Source organism: Pomacea canaliculata, linkage group LG5 (assembly GCF_003073045.1).
Source record: "Pomacea canaliculata isolate SZHN2017 linkage group LG5, ASM307304v1, whole genome shotgun sequence".
In the NCBI taxonomy this organism is placed as follows: Eukaryota; Metazoa; Mollusca; class Gastropoda; order Architaenioglossa; family Ampullariidae; genus Pomacea; species Pomacea canaliculata.
The window spans coordinates 1,715,153-1,742,659 of NC_037594.1; the positions used below are offsets into that span (position 1 = coordinate 1,715,153).

At 46.7% G+C, this 27,507-nt stretch overlaps 2 protein-coding genes across 5 annotated transcripts in view; one reads left to right on the forward strand and one right to left on the reverse strand.

The window, feature by feature from the left end:
- Nucleotides 1–27,507, forward strand: part of LOC112565369 (UPF0415 protein C7orf25 homolog) — a 35,859-nt gene that overhangs the window by 187 nt on the left and 8,165 nt on the right. For both annotated transcript variants that reach the window (XM_025240786.1, XM_025240787.1), the window contains exon 2: nt 660–855. In XM_025240786.1, coding sequence (XP_025096571.1) covers nt 664–855 — 192 coding nt within the window. In that variant the 5' untranslated portion in view covers nt 660–663. The remainder of the gene's footprint in view (nt 1–659; nt 856–27,507) is intronic.
- On the reverse strand, nt 10,094–27,178 carry LOC112565372. 3 transcript variants are annotated; one of them, XM_025240795.1, is made up of 3 exons: nt 26,114–27,178; nt 18,263–18,665; nt 10,094–13,151 (listed from the first exon to the last, which is right to left on the reverse strand). In XM_025240795.1, the coding sequence occupies exons 2-3, from the start codon at nt 18,530–18,532 to the stop codon at nt 12,264–12,266; spliced, it is 1,158 nt and encodes a 385-aa protein (XP_025096580.1). In that variant the 5' UTR covers nt 18,533–18,665; nt 26,114–27,178; the 3' UTR covers nt 10,094–12,263. The 3 variants fall into 3 exon arrangements, with proteins under 3 accessions (XP_025096580.1, XP_025096582.1, XP_025096581.1); XM_025240797.1 differs by lacking the exon at nt 26,114–27,178 and adding an exon at nt 25,985–26,048; XM_025240796.1 differs by lacking the exon at nt 26,114–27,178 and adding an exon at nt 20,235–20,650.

A 27,507-nucleotide genomic window follows, 5' to 3' on the forward strand; every position in this document is an offset into this window, starting at 1 on the left:
AGCTTCTTCATGTATGTATATAATGTAATGCTGATGTAGACAAAGATTACCTGAAACTGAAAGTTGGTCGCAGGCCACAACGGATAACAATGTGGCAACAGTATCACGATGTTAGTAGATATTGTGAGATAGATAAAACTGTATTAATCCTTCGGTTTAGGATGCAAGATATCGTGAAGCCTGACCTGATTCTAAGCCTTTTAACAGCAGCATCCATGACTGCGTAAAGGCTGATAGTAAAATCATAAACGTACTTTCAAATACGTATAATATAAATGATATGTATATAGGGAGAGATCAGTCCTTCAGTGGGATTTTTTAAAACAGAAAATCGTGTTTTATAGGCAGATTCAGAACGCTACTCGTGCTCCATCGCATTAAAGTGCTAACTGGTGTGAGAAAAGCTTGGCTAATCAATTACATTATGTTTGTTTATAGTGACATCCTTGACTTATAATTAAATTTATATTTTATTTGTTGACAGACATTCCTTCTCTGAGATGTGATTAAAAGCAACATTACCACAGTATGGCATGCATCAACATTCACAATCACATTTCATTTGGCCTACATGCACGTATGTACACAAAGCACACCTTTTTAATTCACTTTAAATCTAATATATATAAAATAGTGTTTTACTGGACTATGCGTGACAGAGCAATGGAGGAGAGCTGCATGTCTGGAGAAGGAAGTGACCATATGGGGTTGGTGCCAAAAGGTAGAAGCATGATGCTGGAAGACTATCTCCAACTTGCTGATGATCTTCAAAAAGCCTGCAATACTATGACTTCTGTGCCTGGGAGCTTGAAGCTCAAGCGTCTGATTCACACAGAAGCAGAATTTCTCAGAACGGTAATTTCTTTGTTGATTCCGATACATTTTTTTTCGTTCACCTGTGAAAATTCTTTAGTTTCTGATCTGATGTGTGCTAGACTACAGTCTCCCAACCAGCTTTCAGTTTCAGCATAATTTACATTTATTTACATTCCACAACCAGATTACATATTTCTACCACTTTGCTGAGCTAAGCAGGCACAAAAAAGCAGGAGAAGAGAAATCCCATGAAATTTTTAGTTTTGAAGAAGAAAACACTTTTCCCTCTGTGACCAGGGAAGTAAACCTGAATTCTAATCATTTGAGGACTAACCAGAGCTAATTCCCTTCTATGATTATTTGTGTAATGTATACCCTGCTGGGACTTTGCTGGTGTTCTGTAAATCAACAATTATGCTATATTGTGGCAAACTAAACTAGCCATGTAAACAGTTATCAGAGTTGTGTGAAATCAAATGTAAACATTCATTTCTTGTGGCTCCAGAGTGTCTAAATAGCATGAGGCAAATTGTGAACTGAAGTATACATGCGTCTAAGAAAGGAGAATGTAGAAAAAATACCACCGAGCTTACCATGATTTTGTAAATTGTTTTCATGTAACCTCAGCAGAAGAAGCTTACCAAAGAAAAAAAGCTGACCAAAGCAATTTTGTCTGCATAGTTCCCCTTCAACAAATAACACTAATTATGGCTGAAATGGATACATGTCTTCAAATATTTGGTCAGTGTTTCTCTCTCTTTATTCCCTCCAGCATGATGATTGTAGATTTGCTCTTACCCCATGAACTCGTCATAAACTTCCATTTGGTTGGCTGTGCTGAGCCTTGTTGACTTTGTGCAGCAATGGTTGTACTGCCTGCCTGGCGTGTCTAAAGCTGTATCAAATTTTCTTTTCTTTTGATTTTTCAGTGAGTGTTGAAGTAATATGCTGCGTTTAAGACCTCAGTGCTTTCCCCCATCCATATCACCCCTGATTCCCTTTCATTCACTGCAGCATGCCATTAGGAAAAGTAGGAGCTTGGCTTGGAATGGCCAGTAAGCGTTTTGCTGATGGTTGGGTGTTGTAAAGGGAAGTGGAACTTTCTCATGTCACAAACAGCTTTTATGTGAATCCACATGAATCCACTGTTGCTCCTGGGACTCTTGGCTGCATGCATCTTGACTAGAAATCTTGACATGCTGGAGATCTTGACAAACAGAGATCTTGATGTACTGAACATCTCAGCTAGAGAATTTGACATGCTGTAGGTATAGAGTGGGGTCTCTATGTGCTGGTAATCTAAGGATGTTGATGCCCTGCTGTCACTATAATAGAAGTTGTAAACATGTGCCATATTCTTGCTATGATTCCGGCTCTTGTTTCATGACTGCTTATGCCATCATCAGGCAAGTAATACACGAATAAGTATTTTTTAAATGATGGATTTAGCAGTTCGAATCTTATTAAAGCAGCTTTTTTCAATTTGCTATAATTATTTAGTTTTGTAGTCTTACATTGTGATTTTACCCACAGAGCATGAATCATGCGGGTTTTCTCCCCATGCCTTGAAGGTTGCATATTCCCCCCTACACCCCCTGTTTGTCCCATCTTAAAAACATGGCAGACAGCTCTATAACACTATAAGCAATAAAATATTAGAAGGGACTTCCAGAAGCTCAAAGAATACCTACTTCAACATTTGTGATTCTGTTGCTTTGAACTTTGGTACCTAACTGAGAAATTCCATTTATTTCATCTTGCACAACAGAAGATATGAGAATTAAAATGCAAGTAAAGGTACCGTCCACAATGGTTTTTTTCCCATGAGTCGCTCAAAAGAAAATTTTGAATCGTTGGAAAATGATGGTCAGCTTCCTGGAGACTTCTGACATCAACATCGTTGAGACTTCATACCCCCGACCTGGCACCTCAAGACATTTTCCAAAAATGAGCCACCTATTTCGAGGGAAGACCTTTTCTTTTTTTTTTTTTCTTTGCTTCCTCCATTTCTAGTTTTAGGGGAATGAAATGCTTCAAAGTTCTTAGCTACATATCGGAGTTGCACACAACCAAATTCCAAGTCCACACACAAATTCTAAAGCAGAATTTCTTAAAACTTTCTGAGCTGATGTCAAGAAATGAGAAACTATTTGAATAGTCGAAATGCATGCCTGATTATAAACTGATTTTTTTCATCTGCCATCTGCGAGGAGTTGGGAGGTGATGCCAACGACATCATCGCATCAGCTTTTTGTGGGTAAAAGAGCGAGCAAAGGGCAAGGTCTCAGAGCTAGTTTTTGGGTGATTAAACTTCAAGCTCTTCAGAAATGGACGTGGAAACCTAGGTAATACAATTGGCATTTTCCTTCGCTTCTTGCCTTCTTATAAATAATTCGGTATTGTAATCACGTTAGGGAAAATGCCAGAGAAGAAAAATTTGACCACTGGTGTTTGCAGAAGCAGTGACTAAGCACGCTCTTCCTTCACACGCTCGCCATCTCACAAAGCTTTACGACCGAGCGAAAGGCCAGAGTTCGTGACCTTGCCAAAAGGTCAGGCTTCACGATATCTTGGAAACTGTAGAAAATATACTTTCTTTCCTTTCCTTTTTTTTCCACTTCTTTTTGTGTAGGTGGTGAGGATAGAATCTTGTCTTCAACACATGGACACGATGGTAATTACCTAGGTGTTCACCCGCTGTGCACATCGTCAGCTGGTTGACGCCTGCAAATCGTCGATGCTCATTCACAGAGAGAGAGAGGTGGGGATAATTAGAGTGAAAACGAGAGAGATTCAGGCTACAGTTTCCTTTTTATTCTTTCGCTCTCAAGGGATATTACGGTATTGACAACTTGATAAAAAAGGTGGTAAGGTTGGAGAGCCACTGAAAGCAAAATCTAAATGCAGCAAAGACCGCATCGATCATGTCTATATGATGGTGATGGTGGTGGTGGTGATGACGGTGAGGATGATGTACACACATTTTAACCATGGACAAGACAGGAGTACAGCGAGAATTGAGTATCCGCAAGAGGTATTTGCCAAACAAGAAAGTGTGTTTCCGTCGCCTTTTTGTTGAAGTAGTCGCTGTTGTCTAGACATTTTGTCGACTTCTGGCGACTCACACGTTTTCAAAAAGTTCTGCTTTGCTGGGTTCAAACCTTGCGCAAGGCTTTTCGGGCTTATAGGCCTTGAAGAAAGGTTGGGAAGGATAGATATTCCGTGATAGTGCTTTCCTGCCATGACCTAGACTGCACGGGCTGCAGCCAGTCAGCAAACTGGAACAGAAAATGGTGTCGAAGAAAGATGTTTTCAGGTGATATCGATGTAGGAAAATTACTTTTTTTTTCTTTGATCAAGCTCGTTCTGATTACGTGAGCACGGATAAGGCCAAAGAAACATTTATTGAAACCACTCGTGCGCTGGGAAGGGCCTTGTCTTCGGATTGCAAGCTCAGTCGTTTCAAAATTTCGTTAATTTTTGCCTGAGACATGCGTGCTCTTGCGAGTATGGATATTTCTTGTAAAAGGATCGTCTAGGCATAAACTGTCTCCGTCTTTATTTACTCCATCATCCGCACTTACTTCCTGCTTCTTGGAGTAAAATAACTGTAGAAAGCGCAGTGGCTACCACAAGGATTTATTCATTCATTTATTTATTTTGGTCAAAGCTTTACCTCCTCAGATCTTCTTACGATGTCACATGCAGGACAGCTGGGCGTGACCTTTGCTAGGTGAGAGAAAAAGTGTGTTGCAATGAAACCTAGTGTAATAATATGATCTTTGAAAAACATTATGGAGTATAATGACAGGCATTATTATATTACTCTTAACTTAATACAAAGTTTATTAGCGCTAAACACTCCACGACTACAATTAGTCACGTTGTTGTTCGAGTTGGTCACGTGACCGTCTAGACGTAGAGCCAAGCGTCTTCTCACCTATGAACAAACCTGATTCTCTTTGTTTGCAACGAACCCTTCGGCTTTCGAGTCCCTTCCCACCCTACTTGGATTTTGTTTTAAATTTACTCGCCCTTCTCCCTCCCAAAACGTACAGACAAACAAACACACGCACGCACGCATGTTGACCTATGCTGACAGATGAAGAGTGTTGTTGACCAAGTTATGTGCTCGGCGGATGATATTATGTATTCAGCGGATATTATGCAGCAGGCGGCTGGATGGCAGGACGTGTGGGACTGGAATGGTGCTGGAGCCGGGTAATTACCCGTGTGACGTCATGCGGGTGTTGCTCTCAGACTCGGGGTGGGAGAGGAGGAAGCAGGGGACATGGACGACGTCGCACGGAAATGAACATGCGTGCGCCGGACACGCGCGGGGTTGATGCTGTTCAGAGCTATGGAAATGGCGTCTGGAATAACTCTCCTCGTCAGACCTGACACTCGGACCATTCGCAGATCACTGGGAGTTTTTTTTTGGTGGGTGATGGGAGGGGTGCCCCATAATCAAGTGCTGACGACGGACACTTGGAACCAAGGGGACATCTTTCCGCAATAAGATACTGATATTTTTCATATCTATGGAAATGGCATCTGGAATAGCTCGCTCTCTTCATTAGGACCGCCACAAACCAGCCACAGATCAGTGGAATTTATTTACTTTTTTGTAAGCAGCAGTCAAGTGTTCATGAGCAACACTCGACATCAAAGGGACACTTGGTGCGCAAGAACACGAAAAAGGAGAAGAATTTAAAAAAAAAAAGAAAGATAAAGTGAATAAGGAAGAAAATTAAAGAAACGAAATAATGAGGAAGAAAGAAAAATAGTAAGAGTTACGGAAAAGAATGAAAAAAAGTAGCTGAATGTTTTCAACGATAAACAAAGACCGTTAGAGGGGAGCTGGGGGAGTGTGGAAAGACAAGGAAGGCTAGTGATACCACGTGACTGCACATGTGTGTGTGTGTCCGCGCGTGGACTTTTGAAGTATTAAATTATTACTAAAGTATTAGGCCTCCTGAGCCTAGTCGTGCGTGATGCTGTGCACGAGCGACACGTTGCGAACAACAACAGCAACAAACAGCTTTCTACAAGTTAAACAGAACTGCATGTTATCTTTTGATCTTTTTATTTCATTGTTGGTAAATGTCTAGACGGCTGGCAGAAAACAAAGGAACTATGCCTGTAAAATACGAGAACACTTTATTTCAACAGACAGTGACACAAGGGAAAGTAACCTGACCTGACATTTGATGTTTGTAAACTTTGCCGGTGTGTGTGTGTGAGAGCTTTGCTGGAGTTTTGTCTGTAGAGCAACTTGCTTGGCATTTCAAACTCTGGAATTGTGAACTTCCTGACCCTGTCAGCTGTCACGTGGGAGAGGAGACGAGGGGTGGACGCTGGATTTTGTAGACGTCAGCGCCACCCCAGGCATCTCTCCATGCTCATCTGACACCAAGATGGGAAGACTGCGGCAGCAGGAAGAAACACTTGACACTGTCCACCCATCCTAGAGAGTGTGCGGGGTGGATGGAAGGTGTCATGGAGCACAGTACGTGAAAATCCTCGCAAGCTTTGACGAGACAGTTCGCATCCCAGTCCTACACGCACTGTAGTCGCCATGTTTGTGATGTGGCTTATGGAGTGGGAGGTGAGACAGGAATCCCCAGACCCGTGCCTGGTGTTGTGCTGGCAGTTCATCTGTTGTGATACTGTCTGGCTTTGTCTCTTTTTAGATACACGTGTCAAATATTTCTGCTGACATCACGAGGCCGTTGGGTGTATTCATTCGTTACTTAAGTTTATTTTTCTCTCTCTTTTTTTTTTTCAGTTGACTTACTGGTGGCTGGTCTTCCTCAGTTACTGTTTCTGATAACTAGGTGTTGCATGTATTCTCCGCCCCTTCGTTGTTCCTAGAAACAGAGTGTAATTTGTAAGCTGCAGTCCTGTAGATACTGCCAGATGTGGAGAATGTAGAGAATGTCTGGTCCCACAGTTAATTGTTGACTACCTCATGCTATGGGCGCTCGTGGCACGTGTAAACACCCGAGGCTGTGCAGTTGGCGAGCACTGAGCTCGTCTTACATGCAGATGGTGGGTAAGGAGGAACTGTACTCAGGATGATGATGTCACTGCAAACAGGTGCGTGTGCAAGTTGAGGCGTGGTGTTGCAATCGTGGCACACTCTTCCCTCTGTAAGCTTCAGCTGATAATGGCGAAAAAATAGATTATTCCTGCCCGTCTCTCTCTCTCTGTGTCTCTCTCTCAGTCTTTTTCTTCTTTGTCTTTCTTTCTTGAGCCATTTACCAAAACCTCACCTGCCAGTTATTTTGTTGACAGCCTGATACCTGCAGCGTTGTATAATCAAGGTTGTCGGTCTCAAGTGTAGATTGTTTTGTATGTTTGCACTACGTTGCGACGTGTGCACCACGTAACATCACGTAGGCCTCGCTCACCACCCAGGGCTTATCGCCTCTTGCTAAAAAATAATTCACCCGCGCGTATACATCCTTTTATCTGTATCTTCCCGACACCTGCTAATCTCCGAGAGAAGCTGCTACACGCGAGCTTTGTTTTTTTAACCCTTCATTCAATCAAAGCCATGTTCCTCTAGCGGCACAAACATTTATCGCATTTCTTTAGCACATTTATTATTGAATCATTCTGGTACCTGTGAAATGTGTATAAAGCATACAGGTTTATGTATAGTATTCATATAGGTGTGTGTAGTTTGATATACATAATTGTTACAGTGGCAGTATTGTGTGAATGCGTTATATAAACGGTCATTATCTAATTATCGAATTCACTTTCGATGTGACACATGTATGGCGATGAGTATGAGTGTCTTTTGTGTATGATGTCTTGTGTAATCCATTCTTTCATGTGATGGTCGGCTGACTGCTTAATCAGTAAGTTTCATTCTTTCCACCTGGTTGTCTTCCTCTCTGAAAAAAAAAAGATTACTAGAACGAAAACAGTTTTGTAAGCTTACAGATTTGTGGTGCTCGTGATATAACAGTTTTCCCCTGTCTTTTCCATGTTGAATCCTTCCCTCTTGCCTACAAACCCCTCACAAAGTTCAGGTCATTTGCATCTTTTTGTCTTGTTTAATTGATGCCCACATTTTTCTCGTGTCTTGCACCTAAGCGTGTGGCCGTTATAGACGTCACATTTTCCGTTACCTCCGTCTGTTGTGCGTTGTGCCGGCCACACACGTTGCTGTACGGAGGACAGTGGTTATGCCCTCGACTGCCCACCATCTTCTCTTGTCTACACTATTCCCACACCTTTGCTTTGTTTATACCATTCCCACATTTTTCTTTTGGTTGCAGCATGCCAACACGTTTCTAGTGTCTACTCGATGCTTACTCTTTGTCCTGGTATACCCCATGCCCACATTTTTTCTACCTCCCACACGTGTCTCTTGTCAAGCAATGCCCACATGTCTCTCTTGTCTGGCAATGCCCACATGTCTCTCTTGTCAAGCAATGCCCACATGTCTCTCTTGTCAAAGCAATGCCCACATGTCTCTTGTCAAAGCAATGCCCACATGTCTCTCTTGTCAAGCAATGCCCACATGTCTCTCTTGTCAAAGCAATGCCCACATGTCTCTTGTCAAAGCAATGCCCACATGTCTCTCTTGTCAAGCAATGCCCACATGTCTCTCTTGTCAAAGCAATGCCCACATGTCTCTTGTCAAAGCAATGCCCACATGTCTCTCTTGTCAAGCAATGCCCACATGTCTCTCTTGTCAAGCAATGCCCACATGTCTCTCTTGTCAAAGCAATGCCCACATGTCTCTCTTGTCAAGCAATGCCCACATGTCTCTCTTGTCAAGCAATGCCCACATGTCTCTCTATGAGCGGTCCGGTGGCGCAACGGTTAGCGCTGTTAGCGCCTGTCACCAATACAGTGAAGGTTGGCTGCCCTGAGTTCATTTCTCATCTCGGGCATGCTGTTCTTTCTCTGCACGTGGCATCTGTTTACAGGGCTGGCTGCTTGCCGTAATATAGCCTTAGTTGCTGACACGGCGTAAAACACCAATCCCCCCCCACATGTCTCTCTTGTCAAAGCAATGCCCACATGTCTCTCTTGTCTAGAAATACCCACATGTCTCTCTTGTCTAGCAATGACCACATGTTTCTCCTGTCTACAACATGGCCACAAGTTTTTCTGGTGTACACCATGCCCAGGCGTTTCTCGTGTCTACATGATGCTTACACTTTGTTCTGGTCTACACCATGCCCACATTTCTCTCGTCTACATTGCCCACATTTCTCTTGTGTGCAGTGTGCCCACGTTTCTCTTGTCTCCGCCATGCCCACCCGTCTTTCACATCTTTACCTTGGCTACATCATCTTCCCACACGTCTACATCAGCTGCAGAATCACCGAAGACCACAGTTTTCTTTTCTAGTTTATATTGTAACCACAGCTATCCCCTCACCCCCTCCAGATATACACCACCACGAGGTCGGCAGTCTTTGTTCAGCCGTTGTGCATTTGCCGTTAATTCTGTGACATTTTTGATGTTATTGATCAGGGGAAGGACGTCACACAGCATTCTTCGTGGCCTCCTCCTTTCTTTCTTCTATTTCCTAAAAAAAATTTTACTATTTTTATTCTATTCAGTGAGGCAGCTCTGGTGCAGAGCTTCAGATCCCAGCGAGTGTGGAGATTGTTTTAACCGCTGTTTTCAGAGCCCAACCTTCATTAGGAAGCAGGAGTGAAAGATGAGAAAATCCTGTCGGAGGCGAGCCATGATGTCGGAGGAGGACACCCACGCGAGTTTTGAGGAATGCACGAGGGTACAACGGTCGTGTCTCAGCGTCTGGAGACGTGGTCGTCTAGAGTTGTTGCTGTTGTTGTTGTTGTTGTTGTTGTTGTTGTTGTTGTTGTGCAGCAGTCGCACGCGCTTGCCTCCATAACAGAGTTGTTATTTCTCTGACACCGTTGCAGGCGCCTCTGCTGAATGGAGGTCTTCAAAGAACTTCTGGAAACAGGAGGTCTGTGTAGAAATACTCCTCTTCGTATTCTTCCAGCTTCCTTCCTTCCTATTAGAACAGTGGGTTTCTTTCTCGGTGTTTATTTGTCATTAAGGTTCATTGTTGTTCGTATTAAAACACTTTATTGTGAATAAGGTGTTTTGTTAGTGAAGCATTGTAGTGCACTCCTTTTTTTTATTTCAGGCGAGTAGAAGCGAGTAGACTTGTTTATTTGAAATTTATATTCTTTCGTGTGTGTGTGTGCGCGCGCGCGAAAGAGAGACAGAGAGCATTCGTGGAACTGATCCAGAAGAATAACAATTTAAATAATAATTCCATTTACACTACTTTATTTTATTATGATATGTCTATGGGGTACATAATTACATTCTCTGTAGTCTTGTTAATGAGTTGAATAGTTGCACAGTTATCGGTGTGTTTGTGTGTCAGTAGTTGGTGACTTTCGGAAGATCCCACAGTCTTCTCTACATTCTTTCTCTCCCTCACTCTCAGTGTGTCCTGTAATGAAAGTGCATGCTTTTCTTGCGGAACTTTCAGTGCACTTTAACACAAGATTTATTTTTTAAATGACCGAGAAAAAGAATGAAATAGAGATGTTTGTGTTACTCACTCACCCTACCCACCCCATGTAAGAACCATCATTTAAAGAGTACAGACGTTTGCACAGAGCTCTTCTATTTATTTTTTGTTCTTCTACCATTCTCATAAACTTGTTTGTTAGAGAGTAATATATTTCGGTGGTTCCACTGGACTGGATAATCTCTCTAGCATTTCGTTTGTCTGCTGGGCTACCTGACTTTCAGTCTTTATCTCCTGGAAACGGCAAAACATATTTTTCAGCTAAAAGCCAACCCCGAGGGTCGGAAATACAGACATGAGCTGTTTAACATGTTGTCACGAGGTGACCGAGCGTGTAACGTGTAGTTAATAGAATAATGTCCTCAGGAGTTACTTATACATGGGGTTTATGTAAAATTGGTATATACAAAAAACTGGACAGCTTTCTCTCTTTCTGAGTTGATTAAATCTGTCTGTGAATCTTTGCTACCCACATGAAATAGTTTGTGTGACGAATGTGCAAGCAGTTTTGTATTTGTATTGTCTGTCTGTCTCTCTCTCTGTATCTCTCATACAGCTTTGGAATAGTAAAATGTCTCTCAAACATACAGCTTTAGAATAGTAAAATGTCAAAAGAAACAAAAAACAGCAATCACATCATCCACTAATTACTGTGAAGGTTTCTGTCTGCTCAGTCGCTTGAGTTCTGTCCGAGGTGCAGCCTGGTAGCAGACAGACCAGTAGCTCGGATGCCTCTTTCGTCGCTCTGCTGATTTTGTAACAAAAAATGTCCATTCCTCTGCCACTGTCCTCTGCCACTGTCTTCTGCCTCACACCTCGTTACTGATACAAGCAGAGGCAGGCAGCTTGTCTCTAGCGCCGGAAGCTGTGGCCACGTGACTGCATGAGATCGTTAAAGATACCCACAGGATATGTTCTTATCCAAAGGATATGTTCTTGTTCAGTGATTGCCAATGATGAAAGGCAGCAGGTTGATTGAAGCTGCTTACTCCTTCCTCTGGAAGCTAAAAGGTTAATCTGTCTTTTTGTGTGTAATGAGGGACAGCGCTGGTCTTACAGTAAGTGAGTTTGTTTAGAAGGAAACTAGAACGTCTCTGTCTCGTTTCCTGCCAAACGTTCCAGTACCCGACGGCAGAGATGGGTGTGCGTGTGGAATGATGATTGGACTGCTAGCGTGACGTCACACAACCCAGGCCAACAGTCACATCCTCCAGACGACTGTTGGGTGCCAGACTGGCCGTTACCGCCATAAAATGTGTTTGGAATGGGTGCAGCAGGTAGCAGCAGACCTTCACTGTTTTCCTTTCGACAGTTTGCACACGCAGCAGCCGAGTACGTGTGAGGACAACGATTGTCGCAGCTGCTGTAAAACCGGAAGATGGTTGGTTGTCCGCCAGATCCATGGTTGTCTTTTCTGTCTCTCTCTCAGTCCTCCATTCTTTGTCGCTAGACCAGGTAGATGCTGTCAGCTGTTGATGTGACGTGCGCGAGAGAGAAAGAGAGCAGCTTGTGACGCCACATTAACGTTTCCCGAGTGCGTCACCAAGAGTCCACATTCTTACACGATGGGAACCACGAGGGACTTCTACAGCTCACTGAGGTCCGTTGGCGTCTTAACCAACGAGAAGAGGTTAAGAGGCAAAGGACGAAGAAGCTGATGACGAACATTCAGCCTTACGACGCACAAAGGTTGCTGAGAAGCAGACAGACAAGCGAACAGATCCGAGAATAAGCCGTCGTGGTCTTTTGAGTTTGTTTTTGTTTTGAAGGGAGGGGGGAGTGACGGAGGAAAGCATCGTCCGAGGAGGCGCTGCACGACCTCAGCTTCATGAGTCGCGAGTAATGACAGTGTGGGACGTGTCCTCGGGATGACATCGGCCGAGCGCAGTTGCCGGAAGACACGTCACACGTCGTAGTCTATGCTCATGTGGAGGGTGCGAGGCGTGTCCTTCAGGTGTCTCTTGACGCGCGCGGCAGCGGAGAGCGGCGTGACGGCGGCAGCGGCGGGGCTGCTGGTGGACGCTGCCGCCGAGTGTGGCAGAGCGAGGGGACTGGCCAGCGGGCTGTCGGGGGTGGAGATGCGCACCGCGGGGGGCAGGTCGGAGATGCTGACGTGCAGCGGTCGTGCCGGGAGATGCGAGGGCTCCGACTGGATGGAGTTGTGAGCGCTGTGCAGCTGCAGGAGCCGGGCGCGCCTTCCGCGGTGCACGTGCGGGCGCGAGCGTTCGCTCAGCGACTGAGTCCTGCCGCACGAACCCACCGACATGGTGCGGTGGTGGTGATGGTGGTGATGGTAGTGAAGCTGGGGGTGGCCACACGCGCCAGCACCTCCTCCCCGCCCTGTCGCAGTCGCCATCACCAGGGTCATCGACTGCCTGTGGGGGTGATGATGGTGAGGATGCGGGTGGTGGTTGTTGTTGGTGCACACCTGCATGTCCTGCTTGCTGTGGCCGTCGCCGCCGGCGCTGACGATGTCGCTGTGGCAGTGGCTGTGGAAGACGTCGTCGTCGTCGGCGTCGTGGCACTGCGTTATGGTGTCGCTGAGGTCGTTGTGGTCCTCGGGGAAGTGGGACGACATGGAGTCGTACTTGCTGGACTGCGAATGGGAGGGGCGGGAAGGCCGCGCCAGGGTGGGGCAGCGCGACAGCAGGACGATGAGGACGATGATGGAGAGAGCGAGGACGGCGCCAATGCTGCTGCCGATGGAGACAGGGATGTGCCAGCTGGTGGTGGCGGCATCGACGCACTCCCGCTCCGGCACCGTGTTGTTGCGGTACATGACCACGCACACCTGTGAGACACACACAGACACACACCTACAACCTGTACTCGCGACTCAATGGCCGAAAGATGGAGATTCATCCCATACAAGGCCCTATGGTAGAAAACAACAATCAAAGGGCTTTGAAGTGTTCATAAAGGAAATTCATAAATGATTAAATAAAATATACTGAATAATTATTTTAATTATAATCAAATACACTTAAACTATATTAAATATTTAAATAACAAATAATTTAAGGACAGATCCGATTTGGTCATGGCTTCTTTGTCTGGAAGATGCTCCCCAGTCGCAGATTTTCCTCTAGAACATTTTGTGTGTTGCTAGAATGCAGAGGATTGTAAGGCAAAACACAAACGTGTGTGAGAGAGAGATATTTAAAAAATAAAATACTGCCTCCATCCTTATTTAACATTTAAAAACTCAAACGTCTGCTTTCTGAGCTAGCGAGCAAGCCCCCATTCTGCGCAGTTGGCCTTTGCGCACCATGCAATCATCGGCTTTTGCTCATTTCCGTCGGGCTCAACACCCTTCCTCCCTCGTGCACCCCTCCACCCCGCCACCCAGCCACCCCGCCCGTAACGTGTGCGAGATTTATTGATTAATGTTATCTGCAGCGCGGGGATCGTGTACCGGGAGGTAAAAAGAGAATAACTGTTTTCCTGAAAATCCCATTAGTGCCTTGTGTTCGCCTCCGTCTTCCTCGCGCACTTGCTCGCGATTGTGTGCACGCGCTGGCACACGCACGGACACACAGGTGGAGCTTCCCCCCTGGTAGCCGCTTGATATCTGATCATCTGTGCAGACTCACGTGGTTGGGCCAATCTGCCCCGTCGGAGCCATATTTTGGCCACAGTGTATTCATTGTGCTAATTTATTTTGTAAATTAATTTTTTTTTTGGGGGGGGGGGGCCATAAACGGCCAGCAAGTCACTTGAAAAAAATGCAGGATAAGCTGGAATGGAAGTCGGCACAAGGGTTACTCTTAGTTGATGTTGTCTGTTTTAATTAAGAGTCTGGTAAGGAAGATTTAAAAAGCAACAATAACAAACCCCAGAAACAATAGAGGGGAGCTCATCGAGCACAGAGTTCATGGCCAGGATCTTTGCGTGTCAAAAAGCTTGAATGTCTGGGTAAAATAAAACTTTTAATTATAATTATTTAAATATTCTCTTTATCATGTGTGAGTATCGGTATAAAACAGAGACGGATTTCTAAGCAGAGAAAAAGAAAGATTGCCCAAGACGAGGTGAGATTCCAGGACGCTCGAGCTTTACTGTGTATTCACGGCACGCGCTGGGTCGTGGACTCTTGCTCACCATCGTCCCCTTGGAGAGGAGGAGGAGGCGAGGAGAAGATTGTGAAGATGAACAAGACGACGAAGACGGCGAAGGAACAAACACGCGAGACCTGCAGGTAACAAGTGCACGGCGGAAATTGTTTCGATGAGGGTATTTCGGTGAAATCGGTGTCCCATGGCAACATCCATTTAGCATTTAGGAGTTCTCTTAAGTGCCGTGCGCAAAACGGAAGCTGGGGTCGAGCGGACGTGCGTGGCTTTGCTTCTCCCTTCTCTCTCTCTGTGAGCGTCTTCCACGAGCTACCCGAGGTCGGCTTCATCGACATGGATAAACAGCGATTGGAATGAACAAGTTCCGAGTCTGACAAAGTCGCTCTCAGAGTTGCCTGCTCTTGTGGAGGCAGTAATTTCAGGCAGGGGGCAGCACAAGTAAAACAATGAAAGCCAAGCGTGACTTCGCGTGCTTCATGCGTGACAGAGTCCAGCACGCTCTTTCGGTGGCTGACTCTTCCACCTTTAACTGTGGCGGGCGGAGAGAAGATTTATTGCTTTCTTCTGTGTCAACACTCGTGTTCTTCAGTGAGGGCAACTGATGTGGGGGGTTGGAGGGTTGGAGGGAATACAGCCGGTGTAGATGTGTGGTAGCTTACTTTCGCATGAACGTATTACTAAAGTGGACGACAATAAGCTTAATTTAATATAACTAGTATAAAACAACTTACCTTTGGTTTTTTGGTACAGTATATTCTGTTTACTTACATGATGTACATACAGACTCTTAGTGCTAGAGAACTCCTAGCTTGCATGCTGCCCCGCATACCTTCTTCATAAACTCCAGAAAGTACTCCGCTTAGAGCTGGGTAACGGGACCATGTCCCCCTCTTTCGTTTTCCGAACTAGCCACCCATCCACTCGCGCATCCAGTCCACAGTCTGTGCTGTGCTTTAATTGCTTTTCTGGCTCCTACCCTGATTATATTCTTTGAATGTCTTTTCGCCTACGTCCCAGCTAGACAACTCCGCTCTTCTTCTGAAGACCCTACTCTCTCTATCCTTGTCACCAGAACAATCACATGATTTTTAGTTACTCTGCTGTAAAACTGTGGAACACTCTTCCCATTCATCCCATCCACCTGCCTACCATCGAAACCTTTAAACTTGCACTAAAAGCTTTCGTTTTGCGACCATCACTCCTTACACCAGTCAACATCGACCGTTGAGTATACTGTTATACAGTTGAGTATACTGTTATACAGTTGAGTATACTGTATACTGTTATACAGTTGAGTATACTGTTATACAGTTGAGTACTGTGAGTACGAAGTTCTCTCTTCGTGTCACAGCCTCAAATTTTGTCTTTTGAGTTTTTGATCATCGATAAAGCAGATAACGCTAACTTTTCTCCTTTTTTATTTTAAATTTACCGTTTTGACAGTTCATACCACTACCAAACTGACCCCAGCTTCCGTTTTAACCATCGACGAATGTGCACTGCGCATGCGCTGAATAATTGCCGCAGCCCCCTAACACGACGTGCAACAAGTTGCCGAGGGGGCAGCAGCGGCGTGACCGGTCGTCTAACGAGGATTTCGCTCGATGACGTAGCTGCATGTGCGCGCGCAGCTTGGTGCCGAGCCCAGCAGGCGAGCTGCGACGACGGCAGGTCGATGTTGTTGTCTTCACGGCTGCCGCGACGTCCACCGCGGCGAACAGCGCGCGTCACGTGACAAACTCACCACAACCAGTTCCGGAGCTCGCCCTTTGGGCAGAGATGCCAGACCGGGTACCGAGTACCCGCACAATGTACCCGTGTTGTTTGTTTGCGCAAGTCTTCAAGCTCTACTACTGCGCAGTCTCCCACCCAACCCTAGCTAATAATGAGTGAGTACAGCTCAGTCCAACATGGTAGGTACATACACCCTCGTCGGTTCTCGAGATACAGGCCTACACCGTGCACAGAAGTCATAAACACAGACATGGGTATGTTTACCTTGACAAAGTTCGAACCAAAAGGACTGTATGTTAATTAGGCGCATCCTGGGTCAGTCGTGATGTCACGACTTTGACCTTTGACTCTTCATTGTATGGGGATATTTTGAGAAGAGTATTTCGAAAACGGAGTGGAGTTATTTACCTTGGTTTGGGGATGGAGTGTCTTGTAGAAGTTCACTCCAGTGATTAGTTATATATTTATATGACTTTACATCGTACTAGACCTTAAACAATAGGTTCGAACTTGCCATTACCGTGAGGCAGGGTGGCCGTGACGACAACCATTGTCTACTTTCGCCACGGGAAAGCTCCTTGTTTACATGCAAATATCACAGTGCGGGGTAAAATATGTCACGATGCAAATCCTGCTGTTGTTCGTTGGCTCATAGAATAACTAGGGGGCAGGGTGGGGACGCCGCTTGACGCCAAGAGTTATCTCTGGCAAACATCAGTCGGCGGCGCGTGGATGTGGTAACAGTTCGCAAGCAGTCGCCGCCTCATTACCACCCGGCAGTCGCAGAGGCAGGGCTTCAGGACAAGCGACCTCTCTGTCTGGAACTGCCTGGAGCAGACACGTCAGGTGTATTGCGTCTGCCAGCTACCTGTTTGCAGTTTAACGGGTTTTGTGAGCGAGTCTTGCTCACCTCCGCTGGAATGGTGAATAATAATACGTACCTCTCCCCTCCCCAACTTCTGATAGTTCTTCTTGAGTGACAACCATACACGATATTCTGCAACCTACACACCTATCTCAATATCTGTGGGTGCGGCTGGAGTTTGGTCACGCCGAGGCACGACTGACTTCCGGGTGGAAAGATCGGGGACCGAATATATGAGGCGAGGACATAGGCTGAGGTCTAACACTATACAAATACACGACTGCCAGAAACCTGGGTGTCTATGCTAACCTGTGCTATGAAGCGGGTGTCATCGGGTGTCTTCTGATTTCTTACTTCAGCAAAGGGACAGGGGAGGGAACTAGGTGCTGACCACTATTAGCTCAAACATTATGTTGTCTTGTCTCTTACTTCATTATCCCAGCAGTCCGGTGGCGCAACGGTTAGCGCCTGTCACCAATACAGTGAAGGTTGGCTGCCCAGAGTTCATTTCTCGTCTCGGGCACGCTGTACTTTCTCTGCACGTGGCATCTGTTTACAGGGCTGGCTGCCTTGCCGTGATATAGCCTCAGTTGCTGACTCGGCGTAAAACTCCTATCCCCCCCTCCCCACCCCTCCATTATCCAGCTTCAGGGTTAGTTACAGGATGTGTGTTGGTGTCTGCCGTCAGTAACATTACATAAAACATCACAGACCATAAAGTAGCAAAAGACCGCAAGTAACACTGGCATCAGACAGCGGTTATCTTCCTTTTGCACTCCTGTTTAGTATCTATTTCGTAGGAATAATAGGGGCCTAAGAATGCACCTGTTGACCTAGCAGCTGTTATTAATATTTTAAGTGGAGGTGTAAACTATTTGAGCTTTAGTATGGAAAGTGTTGTCGGCCTTCATCTGGGACACTGGGATGGTTTTATTGTCCACCGGCCGCAACGGTCCTGTGTAGAATGTATTGTAGATACACAGTGTGTACAGAAATAATTGTGTACTGTTGTAATTGTTAGTGGAAGTTATGAATGTTGCAATCAGCTCGTCACAATGGCAGAATTAGTGCTTCTCGTGGTGCTCCCCATATGAATGAATCATTAGCAATTAGTACAGCAACCTATGCTTTCGCCACCTAGGAAATGATCTCCCTTTCCCGCCGCCAGAAAAAGTTATTGGCCTTGTGGGAAGGGGAGGGTTAACAATGCCTGGCTGAGTGGCAACTCACCTTGTAATAAGTGTCGGCCACCAGGTTGTTGACGCTGTAGCTGGTGGTGGAGGAGGGCAGGAAGGGGCTGTACTGGACGTAGGTGCTGGCCACCTTTTGGTAGTGCACCCGGTAACCCTCCACCACGGAGGCGGGGTTCGCGGGGCTGGGTGGTTGCCAGGAGATGTAGATGGAGGAAGCCGTGGAAGAACCCACCTCCGGCAGGAAGTGACTTGCCGTCTGCTGGGTGGGGAATTCGGAGGCCATGTTGCCCCACGCGGCGCGAGGCATCACAACTGTCTAGTCACCAGCGGCAGGAGGATGGAACTGGAAGTGACGTCACATGGCACCCTTGGGTAGACGGTTGAGCGGGAACCGACAGGCTTACACTTAGGACCTATGCACACTGTCGTCCACTTGAACACTGCACAACATAGCAACAGTAAAGCAGAATTTTTAATCAAGATAAGCAATCAGGTGCTTGAAGACAACATAATAAGATCGTCACAAATTTCTCGGCGCCAGGCAACAAATTCTATCGGTCGTTGACCAAATTTCTTTTTCTGAGTCAACGTCGGGACAGTTTGAATGCAAGTAATATTTCAGGCTGTCTGACAATGGGGCGGGGGAACAATTCCTTGACAGTCGCTGAATATGACGAGGCTCTTGTCCTTTGGTGCTTGCGATGGACAAGTCGGACTCGGAAGACTCGGCGGGAAGAGGAAGAGATGCGGCGGCAGGAAACAAGCAGATGAGTGGGGTAACCAAGCAAGGGGTAGATGATGATCTCAGTGCAGTGACTTTGGCCAGAAGATTGATTTGTGGTGATTCGCTAACGAGGGGAACGTTCGGATCTGGAGTGCGTTGAACAACAAGCGAAAAAAACATAATTAGAGTCGTCTAGCCATTAGACAGCGTCTAGACAGCACAACGACGAGAGTGTTTTTGTGTTTTTATCTTGTGGAAGGATGGAACGGGTACATGCAGTATACGTCTGAGATCGTTCTGTCTTCACCAGCGACCTTTTGTAACATGTTTCAGGTGGATGTCGACAAGTATGAGATCGTGGATATGGGTTTACAGTCGATCCTGGTGACTGCCATCGGCAGCTAGTTTGAGAGATGCGAGAAACCCGAAAACGATATTCTGGGATGTCATTCCACAACAAAGTAAAAGGTTGTAAGGGAAAAAAGTGATATCCTAAAAAAGTTGTTAACAACCAACAGGCTGTTTCCTGTTAACAGTGTAAACCCAATTACAACTGCATCACGACGAGTGACATAACGGTACACACGATCCTTTCAAGTGTCTTTGGCAGGATGGGAGGTTCAAACCTGCAGTTACTTACTTTTGTAAAACTGCAACTTAAAGGACAGGTGTTTTACAGGACTTGAAGCATCGATATTTACACTGGGGCTGGTAAGCAACACGGAAACCATGTTCTTCTAATGCTTTGCACCCCACACCCCACTTCACACCGCTTTCTTCAAAGCCTGATGTCTTCCTTGCCTCCCGAAGCCGATGTCTACCCGACAGGTTTGTAAATAGCTTGTGCTTGGAAACCTTTTTGTGGGTGTGGCCACACCAAGTACATCAATATCACTTCCACTTTTGAATCGGTCCACTTGCACTTTTCAAAGGTGGGGGGTGAACAAAGCATTTTGTGGACAAACCGAGGACAACGCTAATGGAAATTTGAGCACTGTCGATTTTTTTCAGTTTAGAATTACCATTTGTCACTTTTCTCTAAAGGTTGTTCTTAACCGAACAAATATGGACAACGTTTAACCAAGCTTTTATAACATTTTCATTTTATCGGTCAACATATTCGCCTGTATTCAGTTAAAACGGACTTTAACGCACAAAAAGCAGGTCTCGCTCCTCTTGTCCCTACAGTGGAGTTTCGAGCATCAAGAACCAAGAGTCGTTGGCATAGAGATGATGCTTGGACCACGATAAGCAAGTCTACAATGGGTTTAGAAAAAGCATTTACCTTGAGGAGGAATAGTTCTTCACAACAGCGGCGTTTCACTTATGTCCTTTGTAAAGCAAAGCTTCGACCGCGGAGACCAAGAGTCCTTCTCACAGCGAACCTTTGCCTGTGAAGACGAGTTCTTTGCTTTGATTAGGATCAGCTAGAGTGCCTCACTGAAGGACACACGAAGGTGTGTGTGCTGCATGCAGCATCTCTGTCGCGGTAAATACCTGCAGCCAGCCCACCTGTCGTCCATCACCATCACCATCACTGTCACATCCTCCACCCTGAGACGGGAGGTCAGCAGACTCGGCCTCCTCCCAGTGGGATTACGATCAGAAGCTTGTGACCTCCGTGTTTTGTTGTTTCACTCTGTCTTGCCTCCTGTCGACAGCTGTGCTCGCCTCCCGCAGACACACGCGGTCTGGCACCCGCAGCTCGCCGGGAGCTGCACCCCATCTGAGACAACTGCTGCTCTTGTTTTCACCACCTCCTCTTCCGCTTCCTACCCTCCTTCTCTCCCTTACTTCTTTCTTACTGGCTCAGGTGTTTGGGAGACAAAGGGCGATTATTACACGTCTGGCATCTTTGTACTGCCGCTGCTTACGAAGGCATTTTTTTTAAAAGGTTGGGACTTGGGTCTAGTCTAAAGCCAGGTGAAAATGCCATGATACAGAGGACGCAGCAACAGTGAGTTGTGAGTGGCTCACCGTGTTTAGGGCGACTCATTTGTGGGAGCACTTTTCGCTTGACAGCAAGCGTTCTCAACCAGATCATGTGTCTGCTGACTGCCGAGTGGTTTACTGTTTCTAGTCCGAGGTGACTAACCACACAGCTACAGTCTGTCTCAAAAGTTCCACGTCTTCTCACATCTATTTCATACTATCCAGAAAAAATACTTAAACTAATTATACAAATAAAAGAGGACTAAAATGGAATAATATAATAAACATAAAAATGTAATAGAAAAATAGTTATAAAAGAAGGAGGCATCAGAATCTTCTATCGACTGGAGTTGCGATGTGACTGACTGCAAGTCTGTGCTAATGATCTGAGGAAGTCCACAGATGAAATCATGGGAGTTCTTGTCATTGTCATCTGATAGTTCAAAGGCGTAATACTAACCCAAAGTTGTTTTTTAAATAAAAAAAAAAACAAAACAGTAGACGGTGAGTGATTAAAGGACTCGTACATCGCAACTAGGAGCCGGCGCTTAGTGAAGAAGGCGTCTGTGAGCGAGATAGGGAATGGAGGAAGACGAGTAATAACTGATGCTCTTTATCCCTCTACATAGCAAAGATGATGAGAGAGAAAACTTGTGAGGCATGGGTTGGGGGACAAGGCAGGCTTTTAGAGGTGTCTTGCACCTCGGGTTAACTACCGCCCTCTGGTGGCAGCTTGAGACTGTGTGTGTGAGAGAGAGAAAGAATGAGTGAGTGAAAGAGAGAGATTTTTGCCCTCGATGTTAAAGACTGCCTGTCTGTCTAAAGCAGATCCCCGTGTTTTCTCAGCAAGAGTCATGTCCACCAGCAAAGGGAGGGAGAGGGAGGGTTTCAGAAGCGGGGATCGATACATTTCCTAGTCGGAAGTAGGCCAAAGAATTGGCAGAACAGTTCCAAAAAGAAAGAGGTCTGGGGAGAGGAATATCGATTGAAGTAAGCGAGCTGAGGCAGAAGTCAGTCTGGTACCGTCTGTATGGTAACCTGAGGCGAGAACGGCAGGCGCTGCTTGTGTGTGTGTGTTGTCTGTGTGCTGCCAGCGATCGGGTGGCCATACACAGAATGAACTCCCTCAGAGGGAGGATTGTACCCGCTAAGCCCAGTGCAACCGGGGGCGCGAGGCTGACAGGGTTGCCGACACACCTGATCGGGAGGCGAGAAGCTTCGGTGCAGACGACCTTAAGTGGGTTCGTCGGTAAATACCTGAGCACGTGGCGAAAGGGGTAAGGTAGGAGGTGCGTGCGGGGAGGGAGATGTAAGCTCCGACAACAGGGGTACGGGGAGTGCGATACCTCGCTAGTAAACCCTGTCAAAAGATTTGCACACGGCCATGATGCAATCACATGCAGATGAGACGATGTTGTCTCTAGAGTGGACACGATGATGTGACTAGGGTGGACACGATGATGTCACTAGAGTGGACACGATGATGTTACTAGGGTGGACACGATGATGTCACTAGAGTGGACACGATGATGTTACTAGGGTGGACACGATGATGTCACTAGAGTGGACACGATGATGTCACTAAGGTGGACAAGATGATGTCACTAGGGTGGACAAGATGATGTCACTAGGGTGGACACGATGATGTCACTAGGGTGGACAAGATGATGTCACTAGGGTGGACAAGATGTGAACGCGTGAAGGCCTACACGATGCGGTCGGATGATGATGAAGGGAAGCAGATGAACAGCTGTGAAGGTTGTTGAGAAGGCGGACGTTGGATATAAAAGTCAGTTACGATCAGTCTCGTCCGGAACAGCTGGAGTTCGTCTGGAGGGTTTCTGCACTTGTCTCAGTGTGAAGCGGATAAAGCAATATGATGTTGGACGTCGGTGGAGAAAGGAGAATTTGTTGGAACTGAATTAATTAACTGTGAAAGTCAAAGGTAAAAAAAAAATTGACATCAACACTTCAGGACGAAGATGCTGCTCCAATTTATTAAGGCTGTTCCCACCGTTATTGGGAATGGTCCATGGTTTCCTAGGCAACACGGGTGTCAGTGAAGATGGCCGGTCCTTGGTGTAAATCGCTTGTTGATGCCAGCTGACACAGTAGAAGACCCATGGACAGTGTGTGTGTGAGTCTAATCAGGTGTGCCATGAGCTCAGGTATTTCCGACATTCAAAAGGCGGCCGCACGGAGGCGACATCGTTTTGCGAGCTGCCTGCTGGGAGGAACCTGCAGTTACTGTCGGACAGACTGGCGGCAAATAATGTGGACTACTTTCCCAGTCAAAGAAGCTAGAAAATAACACGGACTACATTGTCAGCTAAAGCATCTGGGAATAGCCTGGGCGACAAGTATTTTGTCCGATATTCAGCGCATGCGCAGTACACACTCGCCGATGGGCAGAGCGGAAGCTTGGGGCGCGGCTGTCAGCCACAACGTAGACATATGAAGGTACAGAGATGGGTGGAAAAGATCATTGCTGTCTCATCCGCAATTAATTAGCTGCTGACGACACCTAGCAGCAAACATTTGCAAGGACTGGCAGACAAAGCGAGGGCATGGCGACCCTGGTGATGACCTCGCGCGGATTTGTAAGTGTGTGGCTAGGCACAGCGCTGACAAGTCGCCATCTCCGCCCTGGCTGAACTGCTAAACTACTTTGTTCCACGCGGCTGCAACCCTGCACACAACACCTGAACACACCTGAACACACCTACGATCGATGCTGTGCTTTGAATATTTCTCTAGAGGGCAGTTAACTCGCACGGCGACACAGACAGAGAGAGAGAGAGGGAGGGAGTGTTTATGTCTTTGTGAAGACACGGGTAGTCAGTCTGATTGCATCACCACCCGTGTGCTTTATTGCAACAACCATTGTGGAATCATACATTATCTGTCAGAGCCATTCCTCATACGCAGGAGGGCATTGAGTGCAGGACAGTGTCAACACTGGGAGTAATGGCGAGCCAGATGCCTGTAACTGTCTGTATTTACATCGCGGCACGGGCTTACAGGGGTGAGTGGATTATTTATTTAGAGATCAATCGGCCAGCAATCAGCGGCTGGCGGAGGAAAGCGAGGCGCAAAACAATTGTTGCGGCGATAATGTTTTACAAGTCACAGCCACAGTTACACATATTGCAGGCATTACATATGCATTACATGTCGGGCTGGTGCTCCTGGTGTAACTGCCGACAGACAAAACAAAACTTTCTCTCGTTCTCACTTGCTCGCTGATCTTGATGTTGCTTCGCTCTTGTCTATCTTCGAATTTCAGCTGGAGCACGCTTCACACCATCATATCCCACAGTCTGTGAGAGGGTTGGGGTAGGTGAGTGGGGACGATCATGTATACTCGTATTAACAACACCTGTGTGATAAATCATTCACTGAAGTGTTGGGGAGAGGAGGGGGACGCAGAAGAACCTACAGAGAGAGAGAGAGCAACGCATGTTTACTGTCTTTTGGGCCAAAGTGATGTTCGTAGTTTGCTGCCGGCCTTTACAAGAGGAACAAGAAAAGAAACTCATAATATTCCAAAAGGCAGCACATAAAGTGATTATATTGTTTAACACACACAGGCATGCACTGTACAGACATGTTGACAGCCCCGCCGCCACCACCACCAACCACCACCACCACCACCGCCTGGCACGTGCAGTGGCGAGCATATTCCAATGCAGGACACGCACGGCAGCAAATTACTGCAACATGTTGCCCCAGGATGTTGCAGGAACAGCTCCAGAGCCGACAAGTCGCAGGTTCAGTCCATGCACGCACTTCTGTGTGGTTGTGACACATGACCCTCCTGGCTGTCGGGGGGTATTATTGCAGGTAATCCACTCCCACCAACTCCCACCAACCCTGCTCATTACCTTCTTCGCCCTAGGTGCCAACTCGCCACAAAGCGGAAACTATTTCGTATTCAGCCAACAAACCAACCGTTAGGTAGGCTGTTCCCTGTCACGTGTCTGTAGTGCCTTTTGTAACATCTCTGGAGGTGAAGACTGGAAGGTCTTATTTATTTTACAAATGCGTCTATTTATAAGCCTCGATTGCTTTTCCGCTTCTGCTACTGAGTAGGTAACTGTCTCGTGGGGATACAGCAGGTGGTAACAGAATTTTGTTCATCTTCAGGAGAGTCCAAACTGTCTAAAGTTGGTCATTATTCTCGTCCACTGTATTCTCTGTAATCTGCAGCAACCACACTTTCACTCTTTTGCCGTATTACATTCCCCAGCAACGCATCAAGGGCCGTAACCTGCATTCCCTACTCTGAGTTGTGTTTTCCCCATCAGCACACTTCCACTCTTTTCTGCATTATTCCCCAGCGAACAGACTTCCGGTGCTGGATGTGTTTGTTTGCGAGAGCTTTGACGTGCAGATACACGAGCCCAAGATGATGGAAAGTCTCACAGTCCACAGTTGTAAACCCCAGGATCTGGTTAGCCAATCGGGAGCCGGCCTCAGGTCTGTTTGACCAATAAAGCTGAAGCATTTCGCCCCGCAAAGAAACCGTTATCCCGCAACATCACAGTCGTGTCATTGCATCACACCCAACTGTTAATCTCCTCTCAGTCCCCCTCCCCTTCTAAAAAAAAAAAATAAATAAAAATAAAAATAAAATAAAATCACCACCACCACCCCACAATGACAGCAGCATAGATGTGTAGAGCTGCGGAGCGAGAAACTAAATTACCAGTAATTGGCCACGACAGTCAGACAATAGCTGTGACCATGGCCATGGGAGACATCTTGCGTTTGAACAGACGCAGATATACAGCGCCATCACCTGGCTGCACCATCAGGGGAAGCGGGAGGGCCTGCGTGCCGCCGCCTGTCCACCTCCCCTTTGTAACCCCAACACCAGTTAATACGCAGTTTACGACGACAACAGCCACAACAGATGTACATTGTCAATCGCGACAAAGCGTGGACCGAGGCGGACATCTTTACAAGATTTTGGGAGTCTGGAGAGAAAAACAAACATGTACGCGGGTACAAGAGAAATACGTTTCAGATGTTTATGTTTGACATGTTTTTGTGCCGGAGTAGGTTAAAGGGTGAGAGCAAGAGAACGACATCAACACTCACCGTCATTCATTCCATCTCTCCAGTTTTTGTGCCGCCAGACATTCCACCACACAAGTACCTAATGTTAGTATTGACAGTACACGCGCACGCGCACGCACACCACACACACACGCACACACGTCAGCTTACCTACGTATACGAACGGCAGTTGTTGTTGTTGCTGCTGTGCTGCAGCCGAGGCTGCAGACGAGCGCGCCGTGCGAAGTGGCCTGTTGAAGCCTCGCGATGCTGGGCAGTTCACGGCGACTTCTGAGCACAGAATCCTCCTAACTCCCAGCAGTGGAGGTGCTTGGCTGCCTGAAGAGGGGGTTTGCTGGGAGGTGGGAGACAGGAACAAACACACACACAGACCCCAACCAGCTTACAGATCCGTCGCGGCCGCTGCAGCACTCACGATGTAGGAGACAGCTGCTGGAGAGTGTCGCTGGCCGTGTCGCTGAGGATGCGGGGAATGGAGGTTAGGGGGCAGGGAGGGCGGAGAGAGATGGTCGTCTCCTCGAGGCTAGCTAGAACTGGGGGGGACGAGAGGAAGATGCCGGCTGGAATCAGGGAGGGGCTGACACAGCTGCCAGCAGAGCTTGTGGGGGCCCCCCGACTACAATTAGGTCACAGTGTGGCGTGCTGACGGCACTGACTCTCGTTCGCGAGCGCGCCTGTGCGTGCACGCATGCGCAGTCTGTGGAAGCTTGGTGCTAGACTGTCGCGGGGCGTCCTCCTGTCAGTCGCCTGCGGAATGCCGACGGTCGTGCTGCGATGCCGCTGCTGTGGTGGTAGCGGCGGCGTTGTTGTCGTTGTCGTCGTCGTGTCCTTGCAATAGAAAGCTCGTCACACTGGGTTTTCTCTTGACACTCGCCTTGCTTCCTTCCCTCTCTCTGTTTGCGTGTGTGTGTGTGAGCGTGTGTGTGTGAGAGAGAGCGTGTGTGTGAGCGTGTGTGTGTGTGTGTGAGAGCGTGTGTGTGTGTGAGTGTGTGTGTGTGAGCGTGTGGTGAGAACGGTTTTGCTGGCACCGGGAGGCCATCAGCGTGGGCTGGCATGTCCCACAGGTCGATAGCATCCCGCCACGTTGTTCCTCTCACAACATCCGGGCACTTTTTTGGGGGAGCAGTGAACTCGAAACCAAAAGTGTTCCATTACTGCAAACTTTACAAAACGGAACTTCCTTTTAAAGTGTCCTTATAGGTTTTAGTGTTGAGGCCCTGGGCTCCTCGGTTTTAGACTGTTAAAATCAAATTTAAAATGTATGTACACGTGAATATTTTCATATCAATTATAAAGACATATTTTGCGATTTTAAATACCTTTAAACGCTATTTAATATATTCAAATATAATTATAGAAGAATGTATATTTTTGCTAGCAGAAGTTCTCATATTAGAACACTTTAGCTTACAGTCTTTGTGAACTTTGCCCTCGACCATCTCCCCCTTCCTCGTAAAGGTGTCAAGGATGCGAAACTACATTTTGTAGATTTTGTTAATTAGCTGGAATGAAGCACTTCCATTCGTGCTTGGCTTTTATGTGAC